The sequence below is a fragment of the Chaetodon auriga genome, chromosome 14 (assembly GCF_051107435.1).
Source record: "Chaetodon auriga isolate fChaAug3 chromosome 14, fChaAug3.hap1, whole genome shotgun sequence".
Lineage (NCBI taxonomy): Eukaryota > Metazoa > Chordata > Actinopteri > Chaetodontiformes > Chaetodontidae > Chaetodon > Chaetodon auriga.
The window spans coordinates 7,523,447-7,543,828 of record NC_135087.1 but is presented as its reverse complement, the minus strand read 5'-3'; the positions used below and the strand labels follow the sequence as shown (position 1 = coordinate 7,543,828).

The following is a 20,382-nucleotide window of genomic DNA, read 5'->3' as shown; positions in this document are numbered from 1 at the left end:
ATTGGGCAGAAGTTAGAAGGCGCGGAAAATGTAGTTGGCTAAAGCTGCAGTAGCTTGTGTGAGCTGCGCGAGCTGTGTATATAAAGGGACACAACACCGGAAACACGGTGACTTTGATTTCAGAATAAAATCAATCTAATCTATAGACCCTATAGTAGAGGATTCCGATAATAGTATTTTTTTTTTTTTTCAGTCAAGAGTAGTGGCAGCAGGTTGTTTTCATGATAAAGTGATTCTTTAATTTGTCAATAAAATGTCCAAAAATTGCCAAAAATACAGATCACAGTTTCCCCGAGTGCAGGATGACATATTCAGATTGCCTGTTTTGTCTGACTAACAGTCAAAAACACAGACATTCAGTTTACAGAGATGTAAACAGACAACAGTACATTTGAAAGCTGCATCCAGCAGCAACTCAAACAATACATCAATGAATTATTGCTAAGTAAGCTCGCCTTTGCTGAATTTTCTGTCGTTCAACTAATTAATAATTCAACAAACTGTAACTCTGTAAGTCGACTGTAGCTCTATAAAACACTAAACTGGTTGTGCAAAGCGCATACACCATGTGTCATCTGGGCTTAATTGTGTCAGTGAGAAATCAGATGATATATCAGCTATTGGACATTAGAATTGTAGTAACTGATTTTTCAACAGATATCAATTAGATATTAGTGTATATCTAATAAAATGTACTGGATACAAGTTGCAGTATAGGCAGCTGTTACATTGAAAAATGTTATAAATCCATATAAACATATACCGCAATTCACTTATTATTTATTTATTTATTTATTTATTCATTTCAAAGTAATAACATGTGTAGACAACAATTTGCTGTGGTGTTATAAAATGTCACAAAAATAAGAGTTTATTTTGGAGGGCACTACCAGAAGTTCTACACTTAGTGCAGCGAAATTGACACTTCCTGATTTACTAAACATCAGAAATAAACGTTAGCACAAACCCCAAAAACAGCAACGCAGGAGACAGTCCTCTCTGAAAAGTCGACAACCGCCGAGGAGAAGGAATTACGAACGTTTAATTACGGTAAATCACACATTATAGATTATATACACACATTACCCGACAAGATAGCGCACGACCAGCAGCTAGCAGTCGAATAATAAGTCAAACCAGCCGTTAGGATTCACGCCAAACAGGTAGCATGAACGGTAATGCTACTTAATTAGCTTTCTTTAACTGCCCAGCTAACATTAAAGTGCAGTGTCGTGTGTTGATGTTATGTAATGAAGTGAAGGGTAGTTTAGTCATTTGGCTAGCTTGCTTATTAGCAACATTTAGTTCAAACAACCTGCACTTCCTTCTCTGTGCACCCTAAGGACAGGGTCTTACGGCTTGTGTTGTCAGTCGAAGCTGTTCTGCACCATGTTAATTTATTTCCTTGTTGCCTGTGTGTGCATGTGTTTTTGCACGTCTCTGTCTGTGCGTGTGCTCCAGGTGCCATGTTTTCCCGCAGGTGGAGGTTCGGCTGGGACCGGTTCAGAGAGGTGAACCTCTTCTTAAGCTTGGTTTAGGCTTCTGCGTCGCGGCGACGCCGTACCTACGGCGTACACCCTACGCCGTCACTGAGCATTCGTAGTTCTGCGTCGACGGAACGCGTTGCTCCGCAATTCACCGCCAAGCCGCTAGGGGGGTGCGGCTGTGTCTTTGTATGGTTTCGGGGGCTCTTGCTGCCGCGAAGAGGAGTTGTAGAGGTGGTCGTACTTGCGTACCTCCTCGATAATTCTTTCTTCGGCTTGGTCCACTTTTTCTTGTAGCTCTCACCACAGAAACTTTGAAAATGGCGGTGTTGTTGTGCTGCGACCATAGGGCTGCGACTGAACCGAAAATTACGTTCTGAACGGACCAATCACAGTCCTCGACGTTCACGTCACTACGCGTCGACGCGACGCGTAGTCAGGATTTTTTGGAGGTGCGCGTCAGGCTACGGCGTAGGGTCCGCGTAGGGGTCTGCGTCGACGGCGTAGGTACGGCGTCGCCGCGACGCAGAAGCCTAAACCAAGCTTCAGACCTGAGTGAGACCAACGCAGAGACTCTCTCTCAGGCCATCCGAGCTGCAGCGTCTGAGGAGCCGGACGCAGACGGCAGCGTGCTGTTTGGCCAGCTGCAGGGCACTGTGGTCGGCCTCAGATATTACACCGGGGTGGTGAGCATCAGTCAGGGTCACCTTTACTCCCCCAGTACACTAATTCACAAAGGAGACATTACAGAACTGCCATGAATTGCTTGACAAAACCTTAAAATCATCTGTGTTTGTCTCTCTGGATAGGTGAATCAAGGGGAAATGGTCGGTTTGGTGCGAGAGCCCCAGAATCCATACGACCCCAACGCAGTGATGGTCGCCAACGTTTACGGCAACCAAGTGGGTCACATCAAGCGGGAGCTGGCATCAGCTATGGCCAGCATCATGGACAGAAATTTGGCTAAAGTAGAGGGGTGAGTACATTGTTATTGGCCTGTCAGAATGAATGTCAGAAAGGCAGAAATGGACGGTGAAGTGAAAGCTTTTCCCCATAAATATCTGTGTTTGATAGATGCATTCAGAGATGCACTCTAGCCCAGTGGGTTGAACGCGATGAGTGATTTTGTGTTTGTGTGTGTCGTCTCGTTCCTGTGTCAGGGTGGTACACTCAGGGACGAAAAACAAGTTCTCCATGCCAGTGATGCTGTCCTTCTGGGGGAAAGAAGAGAACAAAACTACTGTGATTCAGATCATGGCACGTCGCGGATATAAACTGAACACAGGTGGAAAGACAGCAACAGGTACAAACTCGGATGCGCTCAACTGTGTGATCTCACTCTCCTCATGATGGAAAAACTCATTCATCCATGTAGCCCACATTGTTGCATTAAAGAGTTAGTTTTCAGTCGCTAACCTCACTGTTTATGTTGTGCGTGTCTGCACCTGTGTGTGTTTCATTTCAGGCGCAAATCAGAAACCGTATGACCGTCAAGGCGCTTATTCATTGGCTTCTAAAAAAGGTTTAACCATCCCACTAACTCCAGAGGAGGTATATATATATATCTAAATATGTGTAATGTTGTACAATGTTTGTGAGCATGTTGTGGATAATTAATATTTTTATGCTAATTATGTTGAATGTGTACATGTTTGCGGTCATGTCATGCAGTCATTCTTAACCATATACTCTTCTGTCTTTCAGCTTAAGAATGCATTTGACAACCTTTTTGAAGGCTTGATGGAGAGTAAAGATGGAGAGAAAGAAGCAGCCAAGGTATGTATGTGAACTGTCTGTCTTTCTGTTTGTGGTCCACATTTTGTCTTCATGTGTATTTCTTACATCTCTCACAACAAGTATGTTAATAACTAGTGATTTTGCCAGCTGGGGAGTGGGTAAGTGTTTTTACGGCAGGGTTAATTGAATGTAGAAGTATGAAGTGGAGGTTTGTCTTGCAAGGATTTGGATGACTGATTGATTGATTGTTTTCCAGAATTGTCCCACCGGGTAGGCCTGTGGATTTGATGTGAGGTTTGTGTGGGTGGAGTTGTTTGCTTCACCAGCAAAGGGCGGAGATTGTTATTTGCAGCATGTTTATATGTGACTGGAAGGAAGTGATTGCACTGTTGATGTGTCAACAGTGCAATAATACCAATGCATGAGGTCAATGAGGCTCAAAGGCGGTTAAACTGATCAGCCTGGTTTTTTGTTATTGCTGTGAATCTTTTTGTTGTGATGTGTTCAGATAGTAGGTGAAGTCACTGGGATGCTGAGAGGTTTTTCCGGTTGAGTCGAAGTGTTTTGTTGGTGATTGTTAAGGCGATCAAAGGTGGTCGTTCGTAGCTGAGTGGTTGTGACAGAGGGGGAGACTGGAAAGCTGCAACCCCCAACTGCAATTTATGAGTAACAGTTCTCCAGCATGTTGTTTCTTATTGTTTGAATATTTCTTTCTGTCTGCTCAGTGGAGAACAGTGCCCAAAAGTCTGTTCCCCAAGAACATTATCGGAGCCCTTCAGCTTAGAGTCTTTGCTACTGGTCATTTGTAATACTGCTGATTTAGAGACTGAAGCTCATTCTAAAATTGGACTCACTGTCACTCACTGTGGGTTTAAACATCAGATAAAAGTATGTGGCATGAACCATGCCACTGCCCTCTTCATCTTGCGTCTTCTCACCTCTGAGTTGTCACCATCTTGCACTCCAAAAAACCAATGGTGCAGCTTCACGGTGAACACGCAGCCCTTTTTCTCTGCAGGCTGTGGGCACTCCTCTCCTGCCTCACCAGAAGCAGGCGCTGTCCTGGATGTGCGCTCGAGAAAACAAATCTGCGTTGCCGCCCTTCTGGGAGAAGAGAGGCGAGCTGTACTATAACAGCCTCACACACTTCTCTGCCAAAGAAATACCGGAGAGAGTTCGCGGGGGAATACTGGCGGACGACATGGGACTGGTGAGTAACACAGATACAGACTTATATTTTTACATCAGTAAAATGTCAGAACAAAGCTTTTTTTCTCTGTTTATGACAAAAACAGCCCTCACACTGATGTGATCTAAGTAGGTGTGAGTCAACACTAAAAGCCCTGTTTGTGTTTTCCAGGGAAAGACTCTGACAACCATCGCTCTGATCCTCACCAACTTTCACAAAGGAAAGCGTCTGCCCGTGGACAGAAGTGTAAGTGTGTGTGTGCCTGAATGTGGATTCTTCTCAATTGGTGTGTAGTCTGAATGACTCGTGTTCAACCACTATAAAGTGCTTGTTTACATGTGCACAGGAGGAGCAGACTTCACCTGTCAAAGCCAAAACTCAACCACAGGTGGCCTCCAAGCTGGAAGGTACTCTCAACTTTCGATGAAGCAACAGCTGCAGATCTGCTGATTTTTATTTTTCTCTCATGCCTCAGTTTTCCTTTAGTTCTCTTTGTGTGTGTGTGTGTGTGTGTGTGTGTGTGTGTGTGTTGATGGGAAGACCACACATGCTTGTATGCAAGAAAACAAAAAGAGCCGTAAGGGGAGAGGTGATGGGGTGTCTTTGTTTCAGGACACAGCAGTGCAGGACTGAGTGATGCAGCTGCTGATTTGCCAGAAGTAGTGGAGACTGTGGAGAAGTCAGACAAAAGTAAGATGATTGTCACCTCCATGCATATCATTTTTTAACTTCTTCTTCTTCCTCCATGCTTACATGCATTACTTTACATGCATTTTTACCTGACTTCTCCACTTACAGGTACGAGCAAAGGAAAGACGAAAGCCACTAAACGAAAGCCCAGTAAAGGTACAAGCCCAGTGAACTCTTTGTGTTTGCATGTTGAAGTGATTGTGCGACAGGCCACCTTCTTGAAAAGAGCAGTGATTGGTGTTTTGAATTTCATCGGGGTGGTACAACTCAGTGCTCTTGTTATTTGGCTTGTATCCACTAAATGAAGTCAATCATCAATTTTACCGCCAGTATTGCTGGAGGATCTGGACTTTGCTGCAGCGCTGGGTGGCTCAGCATCAGATACAGGATCAAAGAAGAAGAAAACTAGTAAGAAGCCCACTCCCACACTCGGTGAGTTCAAGCAGCACATGTTTGCCTGCTGGTTTCTGGTTGACATACTGTATTAATCTTTGCAGAAGCAATTTTTGAGATGTTTGTCAACCTTTTTGTATGTGCAGATGTGGAATCCCCCATCGCTGAAAGTGCAGAGGACTTATCAGCTAGAACGACCCTCATCATCTCCCCGCTCTCCGTGCTCAGCAACTGGCTGGTAGGAATACAGCGTTACACAACAAAACATACACAAAGACACATCCTGTCACTGAACTTCAGCTACATACTGCCCTGCTTATTAGCTTGATGGCTCTTTTTTCAACGTTTGTATATGCTGTGAGAGAACAAGCCATGTTGGTCATTTTCTAAACATTTGACAAAGGAGATGCCATATTCAGTGCTACCTTTCCATCCCTGGAGTCGGCATGTGTCACGTTTTCCTCCTCTCCTTTGTGTGCGCAGGAGCAGTTTGAGCAGCATGTGCACGCTAACGTGAAGCTAAACGTGTATCTCTATTATGGCTCAGATCGCAACAGGAACAAAGAGTTTCTGTCCTCTCAGGACGTGGTGATCACCACCTACAACGTCCTCTCAGCCGACTTTGGGGTGAGTGCACACGGGTCACATCTGTAGCTGCTAGGTGCGCCAAGGTGGTCTCACAGAAGAGGAACACTGGAGACAGAGTTAGTATGGTGGTGCAGGCTGTGTGGATGAGCAAAATCCTCTGATAGGAGCAAATGAATGTCTGTCCTGAACATGGACTCTATGTTCCATTCAGTTGAGAGATGTACACTTTGTAATTTTTTAGCTACAAAGTGTTTCTTTCATTTTCAGAATAAAAGTCCCCTCCATGGGATCAATTGGCTGAGGGTTGTGCTGGATGAAGGCCACATCATAAGAAACCCCAATGCACAGATGAGTAAGGCTGTCCTCGATCTAAAAGCTCAGCGGCGCTGGATTCTGTCAGGTATTACTGCACCTTATCACACACACACACAGATAGCAGCATATGAATATACAAACATATTTGGGCATGGTGATGAGTCCACCACAAATACTCGTTTTGACCGAGTATCCGTCCATCCAGGTACTCCCATCCAGAACAGTGTGAAGGACCTGTGGATGCTGCTGGCCTTCCTGCGCCTGAAGCCCTTCGATGTGAAGGAGTGGTGGAACAGAGTGATCCAGAGACCTGTTACTCAAGGAGACCGGGCCGGCCTGCAGTGAGTGCTCACAGATACAGTATCATTAACACTACTGCAGTGTCGTAATGATACACCAGAGGGTGCTGTTTGCTGTAAGTGAGCAGTGATGCAACCAGTCTGAGGGAAATTAGTGCTGAAGTGCAGTCATAAACGTACATATTCTTCATGTATACAGTTGTTGCTTTGTCTTATCTGTACATAGATACACCGAGTGCACTTCTCAGTGTTTTTTGTTCCGAATCGAGGGTCTACATTTTTGAGGGTGTAATATGTTGTGCACTCAAGAAAGCTCTGGCTGAACCCATTGTTATTAGGGTGACTTTACATTTTTCAGTGTGTAGGTTGCTATCTTGGAGGTTGTTGTTTCCCCATAGCCGCAGGGGTTTTGAAAACAGTAACACAGAGATAGCAGAGAAGAGGGGAATCCTGCCTGAAAGAGGCGGCCAATGACAGGCTTATTCACACAGTCAGCATCCAGTGAGTCAGACGAGGGCGACCTAAGTAAATCTGACTTGAAGTTAATCACAGTCTTTGGAGATGATGATAGATTTCTTGCTCGTTGCTGTTCCTGCTAACGAACAGAACCAGTTTTATAATCCAAAGTGACTGTGCTGGCTGCCTGTCTGTCAGTTCAGACCTCACAAAGTCTCTGTGCACACTTTCAAATTCTACTTCATATATATGAATAGATGATATGTCAGACATCTGAGTTTGTTGTTTTACAGGGTAACAAGATGTGTCCACAGACTATGCCCCCACTGTAGCAAGTTTGCCATTTTGGTCAATATGCAGGCATTTGTCATATTATACTATTTACAATCAGATATTAATAAATACTGCGTGCAGGAACCTTCAGACCCTGGTGAAGTGCATCACCCTGCGGCGGACCAAGAGCAGCGAGGTGAATGGGCGCCCCCTGGTGTCCCTGCCTGAGAAGATGGTGTGTGTGGAGCAGGTCGAGCTGAGCCAGTCAGAAAGAGAGGAATATGAGTTGGCACGAAAGGAGGGAAGAAACACAATCAGCAGGTATGTGCCATCGTGCGCAAGTACAAGTGCATGCATGTTTGAATGAATCGACAGATTAGGATTAGGACTCAGATCAACTGGGAGTTAGTCAATGATGTTCATAGGTGTCTGTTAGATGTAACAAGGATTTTTTTTTTTTTTTTACTGTTTAGATACGTAGCTGAAGGGACAGTCTTGAGGAATTACGCTGATGTGTTGGCCATCCTGATGAGGCTTCGACAGCACTGCTGCCACCCAGATCTGCTGGCGAAAACATCACCAGACCTGGGTATAGTATAGCTTCTGAACTCTGGGGTCACTTGAAATGCATGTGTTTGTTATGGCCAATTCATGACGAGCACAGAAGTCCAGTAACAACTTACCCTGATATTCTTACCCTAATCCTAACCAATCATTTTCACACTAAGGCATCATTTTCACATGTAATTTTATCAAATATTTTGTCTGTAGGTGCTGCAGCAACGCCTGCAGAGCTGCGGGAGCGTCTGATAGAGAAGCTTCGGTTGGTGTTGGCCAGCGGCTCTGATGAGGAGTGCTCGGTGTGTCTGGACTCTGTCCGCCTGCCAGTTATTACGCACTGCGCCCATGTTTACTGCCGGCCCTGCATCGCCCAGGTTATCAGCAATGAGCAGGTACATGTGCTGCCCACAGCAGGCAGCAGGGGTTTGCGATTTCATTCTCATTTGACAGTTAACTGAAAAGGCAAGTTTGCAATTCTATGTAATCAGTTATTTAGCTGCCACTTATTACAGATCCATTTTTTCTGCATGCTCTGTGTGCATGTCTGTGCATAGGAAGCAGCACGCTGTCCTCTCTGCCGAGCTGAGATCAAGACCAGTGAGCTGGTGGAGTTTCCACAGGAGGAAATCGAGGAGGAGAACGGTACCAGCTCTGAGAAGTGGAGGACAAGCTCGAAGGTACACGGCACGTACACAGGCTGCAGAATGAACCGGGAGATAAAAATAGTAAAAACTCTCTGCAGACCTCTGAAAAATGCACAACACTATTTTTCTAAACCTTAAAAGGAAATGTGCTTGAGTTGGACTTTTGCAAGATGTTCTGCAAAATCTTCCTCACAAATCATTTCAGTGTTCTGTTACATTCATACCTTTGAGTTCTCAATGGAAAATAAAATACACAAATACACAAATACTACCTTGAATTCCATCGTTCCTACTTCTCCCTCAAATGAATCAGGATAACCCCAAAAGGCTTCAAGCATGAGACCTACTGGAATCACTTTAAAGACTCTCAACTTATCTTCTGATCCTGGCGTTTGTGTGACTCTTTCCCTCATTCTTGAATCAGCGTCCTTCATACCGTGACAGTGATGGAAAATGGGCTTGTACGCGTCCACATGTTGGTCCTCTAAAGCTCGTGCTTGTCTCCTCAGGTGCAGGCGCTGATGGGAAACCTGCTCAGGCTGCGATGTGAGGACAGCAGCGTTAAGTGTTTGGTCGTCTCTCAGTTTACTCGCTTCCTCACCATACTGGAGACTCCACTCAGGTAATACACACATTCAAAGCATTCAGAGAGGTCCAGAGATCTGTCAGCACTGCAGCACCAGCAGCTCTTCAGCAGAGTTTTTCTAGATTGAATTCACTTCGTTGTCCGTTCTGTTATTTTGTGGCGTTCCTCTTGGCGTGACTGCCCTCCCTCCTCTTCACCAGGGAGCATGGTTTCCGCTTTGTGCGTTTGGACGGCACCATGAGCCAGAAGAGGAGGACTCAGGTCATCCAGGAGTTTCAGAGCTCTGCAGCAGACAGTCCCACCATCATGCTTCTGTCACTCAAAGCTGGAGGGGTGGGGCTCAACTTGACCGCTGCCTCTCATGTTTTCCTCATGGACCCTGTAAGTACTGATTTTGGCCAGAATCCTACATTCACGCATTCTGTTCGACCACGTGAAGAAACACGCAAACTAACGTTGATCATGAGACAGATGAAATCAAAAAGGGAGAACAGAGATGTTGAAAGATAAAATGTTTTCAGGACTCTCCTGAACTGTAATCACTGTGTGTTTTAGGCATGGAATCCTGCTACTGAGGAGCAGTGCATCGACCGCTGCCACCGTCTGGGACAGAAGAGGAAAGTCTTCGTCACCAAGGTCAGAAAATCAGGAAATCGTAATTGTACTGTTGTTAAAATGATTTTTCAACACTGTCGGGAATATTTTGCTTGTATTTTTATTTTATGTGTGTGTTTCTGCAGTTCATTGTGAAGGACTCCGTGGAGGAGAGCATGGTGAAGATCCAGAGGCAGAAGCAGGACCTGGTGGAGAAGGCCTTCGGCTCCACAGACACCAACAGAAAGACGTCTCGCATTGAAGACATCAAAGCTCTGATGGAGCTGTAGATGTCCGTCAGCGGACCTGCACTCATGCACTGGAAACTACACAAACACTTGAGCCGTCTTTGAACTGTTTTAACAGTTGAACGTTTCCTTTTTAGGCGGTCTCACAGCTCACATATGAAGCGTTACAGAGAATTTTTGTGCACATTGTCAATGTTTTGTTTGATTCCTGCAAAGTTCATATTTTTGTTCTGTAGTTTAATGTTGTAAATTCTGTTTTATTTCTACTTCTGTTAAACGCTTCATCATGAAGATGTTCTGAAAAGCAGGCTACTGACACACATCTATAGTGACTGTACACAGAGCAGCTTGCAGAACTTCAGAGGTTTTCTAGTTGAAGGGAAAAGTTGTCTGTTTATGTGACGATGTGCATCTACTGCAAGATCAGTCAGTTTTGATAAGCATTTGAGTGGTTTTAGAAAGGGCTTAAATGTGAGCATTTGCTGCTTTTCTGTTCGTCACAGGTTGGACAAAAAATGTTAAAAAGGTCTCTCTTTTTGTATTTCGAGACATTTCATTGACTAAATGATGTATTGCTGCCCTACATCCAGTCAGTATTACAGAGTAAAAAAAGTGAAACTCAAGACAGATGGGATGGATAAATGGTGATTTTTTTTTTTTTTTTCCCCCACCAGTTCTTTATTAGCACTTCAACAGGGATGTACAGTTAACAGCTGGGTCAAAGGATGGACCTGCATTAACCAGTGTCACTACGATTATGCTCCACTTCCACGCTCATGCATGTTCAGGATTCAGCAGGCTGACAAGATTAGAAATATTGCATATGGTCTTTTCTCTCAACCCCGTCAGCCTCTTATAGGAGTGTTTGATGGAATGAGGAGAGAATTATTATCATTGTTAGGAGCTATAGATCATAGTTTAAGGGCACACAGATGGAGTGAAGTAAAGGAGGTATTGGCAACAGGAAATGAGCGACTGAGTAAGGTTCAATTTGTGCTACTAGCAGCAGTTACAGTAAGTGAGGTTTTGTAAACAGTAAACGGCAATAAGGCAGCTGGTAACACTACAGACAGGAAGTGATGAAACAGGTCATGGCACAAAGATATACTGATGTGGGTCTGGCAGGAACGTAACATGCAGGGCACGAGTACAGAGAACATGTCTGGGGAGCACAAAAATACATACAAAACTGACTTATCAACATCACTTCAGGATGTGGATGGAAGTGCTTCATTACTGACCCACGTTTTAACTGTGCCATGCAAATACAACACAAAACAGGCCCTGACCCTAACACAATACCAGACGTTACGAAGCTGAAGTCACAGTAAGCTGGTGCATGTCAGAGGCACAGCTAGGGGACATTTATTTATGTACTCCAGTGAGGTGGACACTGATTAAAGCAAGGTTTTCACAACTGGCTGAAAAGAAGAGCAGGGATAGTAAGAGGGAAGTGAGCCAGTTGTTGCATATCAGCTTCAAAGTGGTTTAGAGAGTTATTGCAGGAAAGAAGCTGTGGTAACTGAAAACCCAGAAACAACTTCTAAACTTACTGACTGCCCTCCAGCCACAGGCTTTGCCCACAGCCATTTCCCCCAGTTTCATTGTTGCTAAAAGTTTCCACAGGTTAGGAAGACTGAAAACATGTCCATCAGGTGCACAAGAACACTTCAAGGAATAGTCTGAGATTTTGGGAAGTAACATTATGCTTATTCGCTTTCTCCCTGAGAGCTGGATGAAAAGATTATACCACCTGTGGTTTAAAATTTGCTGTTTTACATGTTTTTACACAAATGTTTTCCTTAGGATGGCGAAGTCATTACCTGCCCAGCTCTGCCTCTGATTGGTTAGTGCCCATTGCCTGTGTTGGTTGGGTTGGTTGGGTTGGTTGGGTTTAGGGGGGAGATTGGGTTCAATTAGGGTAAGAATATTAAGGTGAGCCAATCAGAGGCAGAGTAGGGCAGGTCAGGCCTTCACCATCCTGGTGAAAAAATTAAATATAAACTCAGGCCATTATGAACTTCCTGGCGGCTGAGACTAGTTGCTAAGCAATCATCAGACTCCAGGAAATTAACGTTTTTATTGTTCATACGAGAATCGAGTTGCTGGTGGGAATATTTTAATACCTTTGGCCAGTGCCAGCAAGCAGCTAGTTGGGGAGGGGGTGACCACTTTTATATCCAAGATTGATGGTTTCCAGTGTTTATGCTAAGCTAAATTAGCCAGCTGCTGGTGGTAGCTTCATACTGATCCACCAACATGTGAGTGGTATAGATCTTCTCATCCAACTCTTCAAGAAAGAAAATGAGCGCATTTCCGACAAACGTCAAACTTGTCATTTGAGCGTAGAAAGGTGAACGGTAAGAGAACGGGGGCATTGTGTTAAACTCTCCGTCATTCAAACACACACTGACAGGATGCAGAGAGTGAGGCATTCACCCAGTCACCTGCTAATCAAGCCCCTGCGATTGGCTGAGCAGTGCTTCGACACCCCCCCACACACACACACAGAGCTTCAGCTGGTGCTCTCTGTCACGCTCCCTCGCCTGGCCGCTACTTCAAGAAGGAGTCAAGCTTCCGCTCGATGTTGGCGAAGGAGTCGTCACCCATGTAGTCGATCTGGCCCTCTTCCCAGCGCTGCTTCCTCTCCTCTGATGAAACCTTCTGGGGAGGAGCACAAGGCGCCGGCTGCTCTCTCACCTCCTCATGAGGCTTACGCTGCGTGACAGACAGAGAGAGAATGAATGAATCATTATCACACGAGACAGGAGGAATACTTTATAAGGACAGGTTTCTCCACACCGGCCCTGCTCGGCTGAACACTCTTTTTCTATGCTTAAGACACAATCGGTACACGCAAGTGTTTCGTCAGAAGAGGCAAAGTACAAAGAAGGCATTTTGCAACACGTGGCAGATAAGAGCTGAGTGTGTTTCTAATGCAGAGTAAGAAAGGTTTGGCATCTAACAGTAGAGGTGCACTCAGTAAGACAATACCAGTCAAAACATAATGAGCGTAAGATGAACTAGAATAAAAAAATAAAAGATGCCAGACACACTAAATTCAAGATTAGGATTTTTTTCAGAAAAAGAAAATGTCTCATACTTCAGTGTACTGCAGACTTAAAGCTTCAACATTGCACGAATGAAACTAATGTAATCAGGCAACTGTGATGTCATGAAATCACTCCAACGCATACACGGCTTAAACTCAGATTTAAGGTGAACCAAGAGAAACTTGACGCAGATAAATGTGACTGAAATGAACAAAACCCTCTGCTACCACATGAAGATAAGATGGGATTAAAAAAAAGAAAAACTGAACTTCACAAGCAATAAAACACAAACTTATTTACTGCAGTAAATGCAAACTGCAGTTTGGGAATTTTTACTGCGACAGCCCAGCCTGGTCTAGTATGACCGGTAGCTTAGGGTGGCTACTGTTAGCAAACTTTGGGATGCTCAGCAGAAGTGGGACACTAAGAAATACAAAAAAGTCCTAAATTTCAGGGCTCATTTGGTTTGCAGATTGAAAAAACTTGGTCCAGTGCAAACGTCAGACGTGTCTCCATGAAACCAGGGTGCTGCCTGCATAAACTTGCCAGTGTGACACAACATGGCACGGCTTCAGGCAATTGAGCAAAGCTGCAGGTTTTGGCAGCCAAAACCCGTTTTTGACTGACTGTTTCACTGCCACCCTGTTACAACAGGCATCAAGGCAACTTCCTGCTACAATGTGGAGTTCTGAACAGTTGTTTGAGGCCTGGCACCCTGCAGGTTTCACTGACAACAGCTACTCATTCAGTCATGACACAACAGAAAGGACTGGAAATACCAGCCGCAACCAAGACAACTTCTGGCAACGGATTGGTGCTGAGGAATGTGGAACCAATCGACTTTTCCTCGTTACTGTGACAACTGAAACTTTTATCTGATGCTCAAGAGTCAAAGAAAAAGCTTTGACATGTGGCACTTCCACCACTTGGTAACAGCAAACCATGACAGATTCACGCATTTTAAATACGAGCCAGAGAAAGGAGAGGTCACCTTGTAATTGCAGGTTTTGACACAGTCAGGACTTGCAGATTATGCAACAGGCTAAACACACATTCACACACAGTCACAGCCACCCTCATTTATGTTTCGACACATGCACGGCGGCTGACATACGTCCTCGTTCGCCTCCACAAAGCCGCTGCTGAAGGGCGTGTCCCCGTAGGCCCGCTGCAGTAAGGGCAGCACAGATTTGGCGTACAGCTGCCACCACATGAGCAAGTAGTCGGGGTGCAGCTGGCCCTGGTCGGGTGACAAGGAGTGACCTTTGACCTCGCCCTTCTGAGCGTCGTAAGAGTGGTTCCATGGCTTCACCTTGCCCAGGAAGTGCACCACCTTGGCGTCATGGCCGTAACTGAAAATGCAGCAGACGAAGAGAAAGAGATATTAACTCCCACAGTACTTGCTGATTGCTGTTGCAGGCCACACTGATGCCTGGAGAACATGGTACTGCTAAGTATTCAAGTGTAGCTCCTCTGTTTTTGAGCCAGGCAGAATGTGTGTTGTGCTGTTGTGAGAGGTTTCAGCAGCTTCTTGAAATTCAACACCCAACCACACACAAATACACAACCTTTGAACTAACCCTGGATAAGCTTTATACCACCTAACACACAAGCACCCTGAAGTTTATCAAGGAAATCTACAGAATCGGGACAATAAGTCACCTACATGTGATTGTATGAAGAAACCGTGTGTGTGTATTTTTGTTTTTATATCCCAGCGGGGACTTTGACCTGACTTCACACTTATGAGGACCTTCTGTCCCTGTGGGGCCAAAGCTGAGGTCCTCACAGGTGCAGACTGCCCTTTACAGGGTGAAGACTTGGTTAGGGTTTAGGTTCATTTGTAATGGTTATGGTTAGAGTCTCTGTGTGTGTGTGTGTGTGTGTGTGTGTGTGTGTGTGTGTGTGTGTGTGTGCATGTGTGTGTGTGTACTGACTGTTTGAAAGCGGGCAGGTAGGAGTAGATGGCTATACTGCTGAGGTTGTAGATGAAGGGAAGGTGTTTGGAAATATCTGCCGTCGCCCAGGTGTTGAAGAAACTGTTGAGAACCCCCTGGTCTCCACCTGCAGACACGAACAGCGTGCTCAGAATCATAGTTTTACACATCACTTCCTGGTAAAGTGCATGCAAAGTGACAGACAGCCGAGAGCTCTGTTTTGGCATGTAAAAATAAACAAGGCCACATTCAGGACAGTAGTAGTCATGTGGGAATGATTCTGCGTTTTTGCTATGAGCAAAGGGTCGGGGGGGCAACAGGCTAGTGAATGAACTGAAATGTTATTTTTAATCCAGTTACATTTACCATATCTGGCGTCTCTTCTCTGGCACACTACAGTACATACCTGAATGGTCAACACCACACACACACACACACACACACACACACACACACACACACACACACACACACACACACACACATAGCGTACATTCCTTTCAGCCAAGTATAAATAGAAACTGAAAAGTGGCAACAACGTTGTGAGACGACGGCACAGAAAGTGAATGACGACATATCCAACCACAGCACCAACACCTAACAGCTAACAGCAGACAGTGAGCAGGGGTGAGCTAGCAGTGCAGGAACAAGGTTAGACCAAGTCAGTGTGTGTGGAGAGAGAGAGGAATGTTTGGTGTGGTCTTGTATTTAATTCATGTTCGCACTGTCCAGGGCTTATAAATAAAAGTGGAAGAAAGCCATATACTCAAGAATTCATGTATTCAAATGGCCACGGTCCAACCTCTTATCTTGCAAAGTTAGAGAGTAAAGTGGAAATCCAAGTCTCTGTAACTTTAGTAAAGGAAGATGAACTTTTAGCCATTCTGGTGTTCACATCAGTATTGATGTCAGTGAATTAGCACCTATGGTTCTACTAATGACCAACTATTGAGTCTAACTTCTCATGCAAAATAAGATTTTTAGCCATGACATTTCGTACACTTACACATGTTCCCCTCTGGATGGATTATGATAAAATCCCCTGACAAATTTGCCCAAAAATTTTGTTTATGACCCAACACCATGAAAACATCCCCATCAGCCTCATTTGTACTTTGTGTTTAGTGCTAATTAGCAAACACTAGTATGCTAACATGCTAAATCACAATCAGAAAACACGCATTTAGCAACATTTCTCTAAGTGTGCCAATGTTCTCAACTGCAGTCCCCTGGCGAAATGTTTTGAAACCTACATAGTCATAAATGCTAAATGCTAATGTTAGCATTTTGGGGCAGTGGTGGCTCTGAGGGTTCGATCCCCGGCTCCTCCAGTCTGCATGTGGAAGTGTCCTTGGGAAAGATCCTGAACCCCAAATGACATTAAGGTTCACAGAGGTGTGTGTTTGGAGGTGAGGCTGCCTTGATAGACCTACAAACAGCTTCAGCACTCAGTTGTGATGGTTGTTGCTTGGTTATGTCGAGCAAACAGCTCAAATTTAGACTCTCTTGCTTCTAAAAACTGAAGCTGGTGAGCAGTAAACTGAACCTGCATGCTTCTAAACTCCCTTCAGAAGTCTGTGGTTGCGGTCACACACCATGTTATGCAGATTATACTTGCAACAGTAAGAACCCATCATCACTCATGAAAACACTTCATTTTCCTATGTTTCAAAACTGATATCAGTATCTGTCTCCTATACTTATAAAACCTTTGCTCTCACTTTGAAGGACAGAAAAAAAAATAACAACACTCAGGTCTCACCGTCAAAGCTGCCGTTCTCACTGCAGAACGTGAGCAGCTTCTCGTGCGTTTCATTGGACGGCGTGAAGACGAACACGCCGGAGTTGAAACAGTCCGGCCAACCAGGATCTGGCGCTGCAGATAGTTCCTCTCTCTCAAAGAGTTCATCTATATTTGACAGCACCTGAATGCAGTCACATAAATGTTACTTACTCAGACATGTTGAGTTTCATCGATCATGCTTAAACAATAGTGATTTGAAACTTTGCAGAAGTCTGAGGTCAAAACGCAGCGGAAACATGCATCAGTGCTGAAACATTATATCACTGCATGATCGCAGGTTTACGGGTAAAACCTGGAATAAATGAGAAAAATGTTTTCTGCTATTGTCGGGGTTTTCCTCACCAAAGTGTCTGCGTCCATGAACACACACTTGCTGTAGTGTGTGAGCGTCCAGCAGTGCAGTTTGGTAAACGTCACTCCCAGGTCCGGACGCTTCATCAGGGACAGATGAGCCGCATCGCCCGAGTCCATAACGTCCACCACACACACCTCGTCAAAAATGGAGCGCAGCGCATCCCTACAACACACACACGGTATGACTTATGCGAGTGTGTGTGCTGGATATAATTTGTGCCTGATTAAAGGCTAAAGAGTTACCTGCAAGGTTCTGTAACATGAGGTCCTATGAGCGCGACCAGCTTCCTGGTTGTGTTGTGGTTGTGTAACGATTGGCCGAGAACCATCGCTCCCTTGGCGTAGTTGTCGTTTGTGGCCAGCGTCACAAAAGCCTGGTCTGCATGGAGAAAAACACACACAAACACACACACTCATCAGCCATCAGCACGTTCTCATATCAGTGTCATCACTTCATGCCTCTTCTGTCAAAAACCTTTTCAGGGCCTTTTAAGCCAAGTTTTAGATTTCATTTTGCTCACAAGGACCAGGGTTAATGATGTGTTTACTGATAGCGAGATACACCCGTCGGTTCATGTGCAAAAACCATTTAAGGGTTAATGAAAAGTTCATGGATGATAACTCCTGGTGCTTCCCCAACTCTCATGCACACTGCCTATTTCGTATCGGCTTATATTCTGCACAGTAGTGTTAAAGTAATGAGTGACCTACTAATCATGCTGGTGATTGAGATAAACAGAGTGACGGCAGTTGTGAAAATATTCAATTATCTGTGTATCTTAAAAGATACTGTGCAGCTTTTTTCAAGCATCAGCCGCTGCTCCAGCCCCAGCATGTCTAATCCATCTGCAGGCCTATTGTGTGAAGTTCAGTGTCTGATGAGTCCCCCCATGCATACATTAGCAACAGCAGGGGGCACACTGTGTTGCTCCAGTGAAAGTGGGCCCAGAGCCAGCAGATAGTATTCATCAAGCTGAATGTGTGCCTCGCAAGGGACTTTTGGGAAACTTGATCGGAGAGGCAGCGCTGTACGGTGGCTGAGGGCCGTTTCAAGGAACTTTAAAGTGACTATCAAAAGAGCGTAAGGCCGGTCACGCCTACAAGGCCGTACAGGAAGCATGTGCTGTGTTCCCACACAGTTATAGCATGTGGCTGCATATAAAACTACGACCCACACAGCTCAGGGTCTGACACCTCTCAGAATTAGAAATATTTTTCACATTTCACACATTCTGGCAAATCTGTTTAAAATGTCAGTCAGTGGTGGCAATGGTGAAAGGGTTTTAAAATATAAACGAGTACACTGATGAATAATGTGCAAAATACATTTGTTTATCTTCGTTAGATTTGTAGTTGTTTGCAAAAAAAATGCAGAGATGCATGTAAAGTGTATATTAGAGACATATAGACACCTTTCCTGTATGTAATTTCAGATTAATGTAGAACTCTATTTCATATCGTTACAGTTATCAAAGCTTATTATAAAGTGAGTTTTTTTTTTTCAAGGGGCCATAATAATAGTTAAACACTATAAAAGTGTGACACTATTAGACTTTTATACTATTAAAAAGGCCACACACTGTGCTGCACGTAGGCACCGAGAAACAACTAGTCAAGTTCGTCCAGGACCCCACATTGACCCAGGAAGTTCATAGTGTTTTCTTTAAAAAATAAAAGCATACATGAGTTATGGAATAAAGTTACGTTTGAAGAACTGGGGCAGGTTTAAGATATTTAGAGAACTGACAGAAGTTTTAGTTTTTCAACAGACCATAGCTGTGCATGGACTAGTTAGAGTGAGAAAAATGACAGTTGACATGTGACATCATATGTGGATAAGCAGGGCCTGACTAATCCTTTGGGGTTAAGGTGGCACGTTGAGATTGTCTGTTTCTGTCCAACAAGCTGTCTAAACCTAACAATGATCAATTAGTAACACAAAGGACAAAGAAAACCATCAAATGTTCACATTAGAGAAGCTAATTAATGTTTGACATTTTTTGATTAAGCGCACATTTATTTGGAGATTATGAACCAGCATTTAAGGAAATATGCTTATTCGCTTCCTTGCCAAGAGTGAGAAAATCAATCTCTCATGCAGCTCGCAGTCTTCATGCTAAGCTAAGCTAACCGGCTACAATTTACATGGAGAAATCATCAATGCTGGTAAAGCAATGTCAGTGATTTCCACTTACGCACTTTGTGACACCAGATGTTCAGTGTCACAATCTGCACTTCCACTTTAACCTCACTTTGACTGTGTAAACACTAACCAGACCTCAACATTAGTGCTCAGCCAATATTGTCTTTTTAGATAAACTGATGCTGCTGCAAATGTTGGCCAATAACACAATAGAATTAAATAATACAAGAATATGCAGCAGAGAGTCAGAGACCGACGTTCACCAACCAAGTTTATTTATCAAATGTAAAATGTTCCACCATCTTTGTCACAGTTTTTTTAATAACCACATTTATAGGCATCTTTATCAAAAATGTTTTTTGATGTGTTCGTTCTCAGATTCTTCAATCTATCCCATATTGATATCAGTATCAGCATTAGTTGGGCTAAAATCAAAACTCTCGCACAGAAATGACAAAAATCAATTAAAAATGCGACTTTAAGAGAATATTAAAGTCCTTCTCAACAGAATTCTCCTTCTTTTACATTTTGTGTACCAGCACGAGTTGCATTCAACAAGGTTTAATTTTGAAACATGGAACCGGATGTGCTCCTCTTGTTGATCGGCCGCTTTTCTTTGGTCCAAACCACTGCAGCAACTCATCAAATCAAACCCATCACAACCTTTCAAACATCCACAGCAGTGAGTGCACCATGATCACACCTCACTGCCTCATCTCCGTCCATATCGGTGCAGCAGTGAGCGTTACAGCAGACTTTTCTGCATCGTTTAATAAATTCGCGATATTTCGAGAGAAGAGGGTAGTTCGCGCAGCCCGTCCGGTCCGGAGTGGCCGTGTTCCGGTGTCAGTGTGGCGGCTGCGAGAGTCGGCGGAGCCCCCGAGTGTCTTACCTGACATGGCGCTCTGAGGAGGGTCCGCCGGGGCCGCGGGGGTCGTGATGGGGCAGACGGAGGGTTTGCACTGCGAAGGGCAGAGCTTCAGCAGCTGGGAGCAGTCCAATACAGGAATTAAGCCCCACATTTTCCGGGTCAT

The 20,382-nt window shown here is 44.4% G+C and overlaps 2 protein-coding genes across 4 annotated transcripts; one reads left to right on the top strand and one right to left on the bottom strand.

Annotated features, from left to right (window-relative positions):
* Positions 1–900: 900 nt before the first annotated feature.
* hltf (helicase-like transcription factor) lies at positions 901–10,696 on the top strand. 3 transcript variants are annotated; one of them, XR_013078132.1, is made up of 26 exons: positions 901–1,050; positions 1,462–1,527; positions 2,034–2,170; positions 2,294–2,460; positions 2,645–2,787; positions 2,950–3,035; positions 3,189–3,260; positions 4,240–4,431; positions 4,582–4,656; positions 4,757–4,817; positions 5,023–5,100; positions 5,209–5,256; positions 5,431–5,532; positions 5,640–5,731; positions 5,977–6,120; positions 6,349–6,481; positions 6,602–6,737; positions 7,566–7,745; positions 7,898–8,013; positions 8,196–8,377; positions 8,540–8,662; positions 9,139–9,251; positions 9,416–9,596; positions 9,771–9,851; positions 9,956–10,429; positions 10,561–10,696. XR_013078132.1 is itself a non-coding variant. In XM_076748304.1 (25 exons), the coding sequence occupies exons 2-25, from the start codon at positions 1,467–1,469 to the stop codon at positions 10,097–10,099; spliced, it is 2,847 nt and encodes a 948-aa protein (XP_076604419.1). In that variant the 5' UTR covers positions 901–1,050; positions 1,462–1,466; the 3' UTR covers positions 10,100–10,619. The 3 variants fall into 3 exon arrangements, 2 of the variants coding, with proteins under 2 accessions (XP_076604419.1, XP_076604418.1); XM_076748304.1 differs by having other exon boundaries at positions 9,956–10,619; XM_076748303.1 differs by lacking the exon at positions 901–1,050 and adding an exon at positions 1,097–1,175 and having other exon boundaries at positions 9,956–10,619.
* On the bottom strand, positions 10,687–20,382 carry LOC143331440 (glycogenin-1-like). The gene is made up of 7 exons (XM_076748307.1): positions 20,241–20,382; positions 17,449–17,584; positions 17,194–17,368; positions 16,810–16,972; positions 15,048–15,174; positions 14,225–14,462; positions 10,687–12,775 (listed from the first exon to the last, which is right to left on the bottom strand). The coding sequence occupies exons 1-7, from the start codon at positions 20,380–20,382 to the stop codon at positions 12,611–12,613; spliced, it is 1,146 nt and encodes a 381-aa protein (XP_076604422.1). The 3' UTR covers positions 10,687–12,610.

What these genes read in the sequence shown, in the direction of transcription:
- hltf (XM_076748303.1), top strand. An exon ending in GTCTGCCCGTGGACAGAAGT is followed by an intron (nt 4,657 to 4,756) that starts GTAAGTGTGTGT and finishes ACATGTGCACAG; the next exon opens with GAGGAGCAGACTTCACCTGT. An exon ending in GGAAAGTCTTCGTCACCAAG is followed by an intron (nt 9,852 to 9,955) that starts GTCAGAAAATCA and finishes GTGTTTCTGCAG; the next exon opens with TTCATTGTGAAGGACTCCGT.
- LOC143331440 (XM_076748307.1), bottom strand. Translation starts at nt 20,382, where the DNA reads ATGACCCGGAAAATGTGGGGCTTAATTCCTGTATTGGACTGCTCCCAG. An exon ending in CATGTTACAGAACCTTGCAG is followed by an intron (nt 17,369 to 17,448) that starts GTAACTCTTTAG and finishes TGTGTGTTGTAG; the next exon opens with GGATGCGCTGCGCTCCATTT. An exon ending in TACCTGCCCGCTTTCAAACA is followed by an intron (nt 14,463 to 15,047) that starts GTCAGTACACAC and finishes CTGCATTTTCAG; the next exon opens with TTACGGCCATGACGCCAAGG.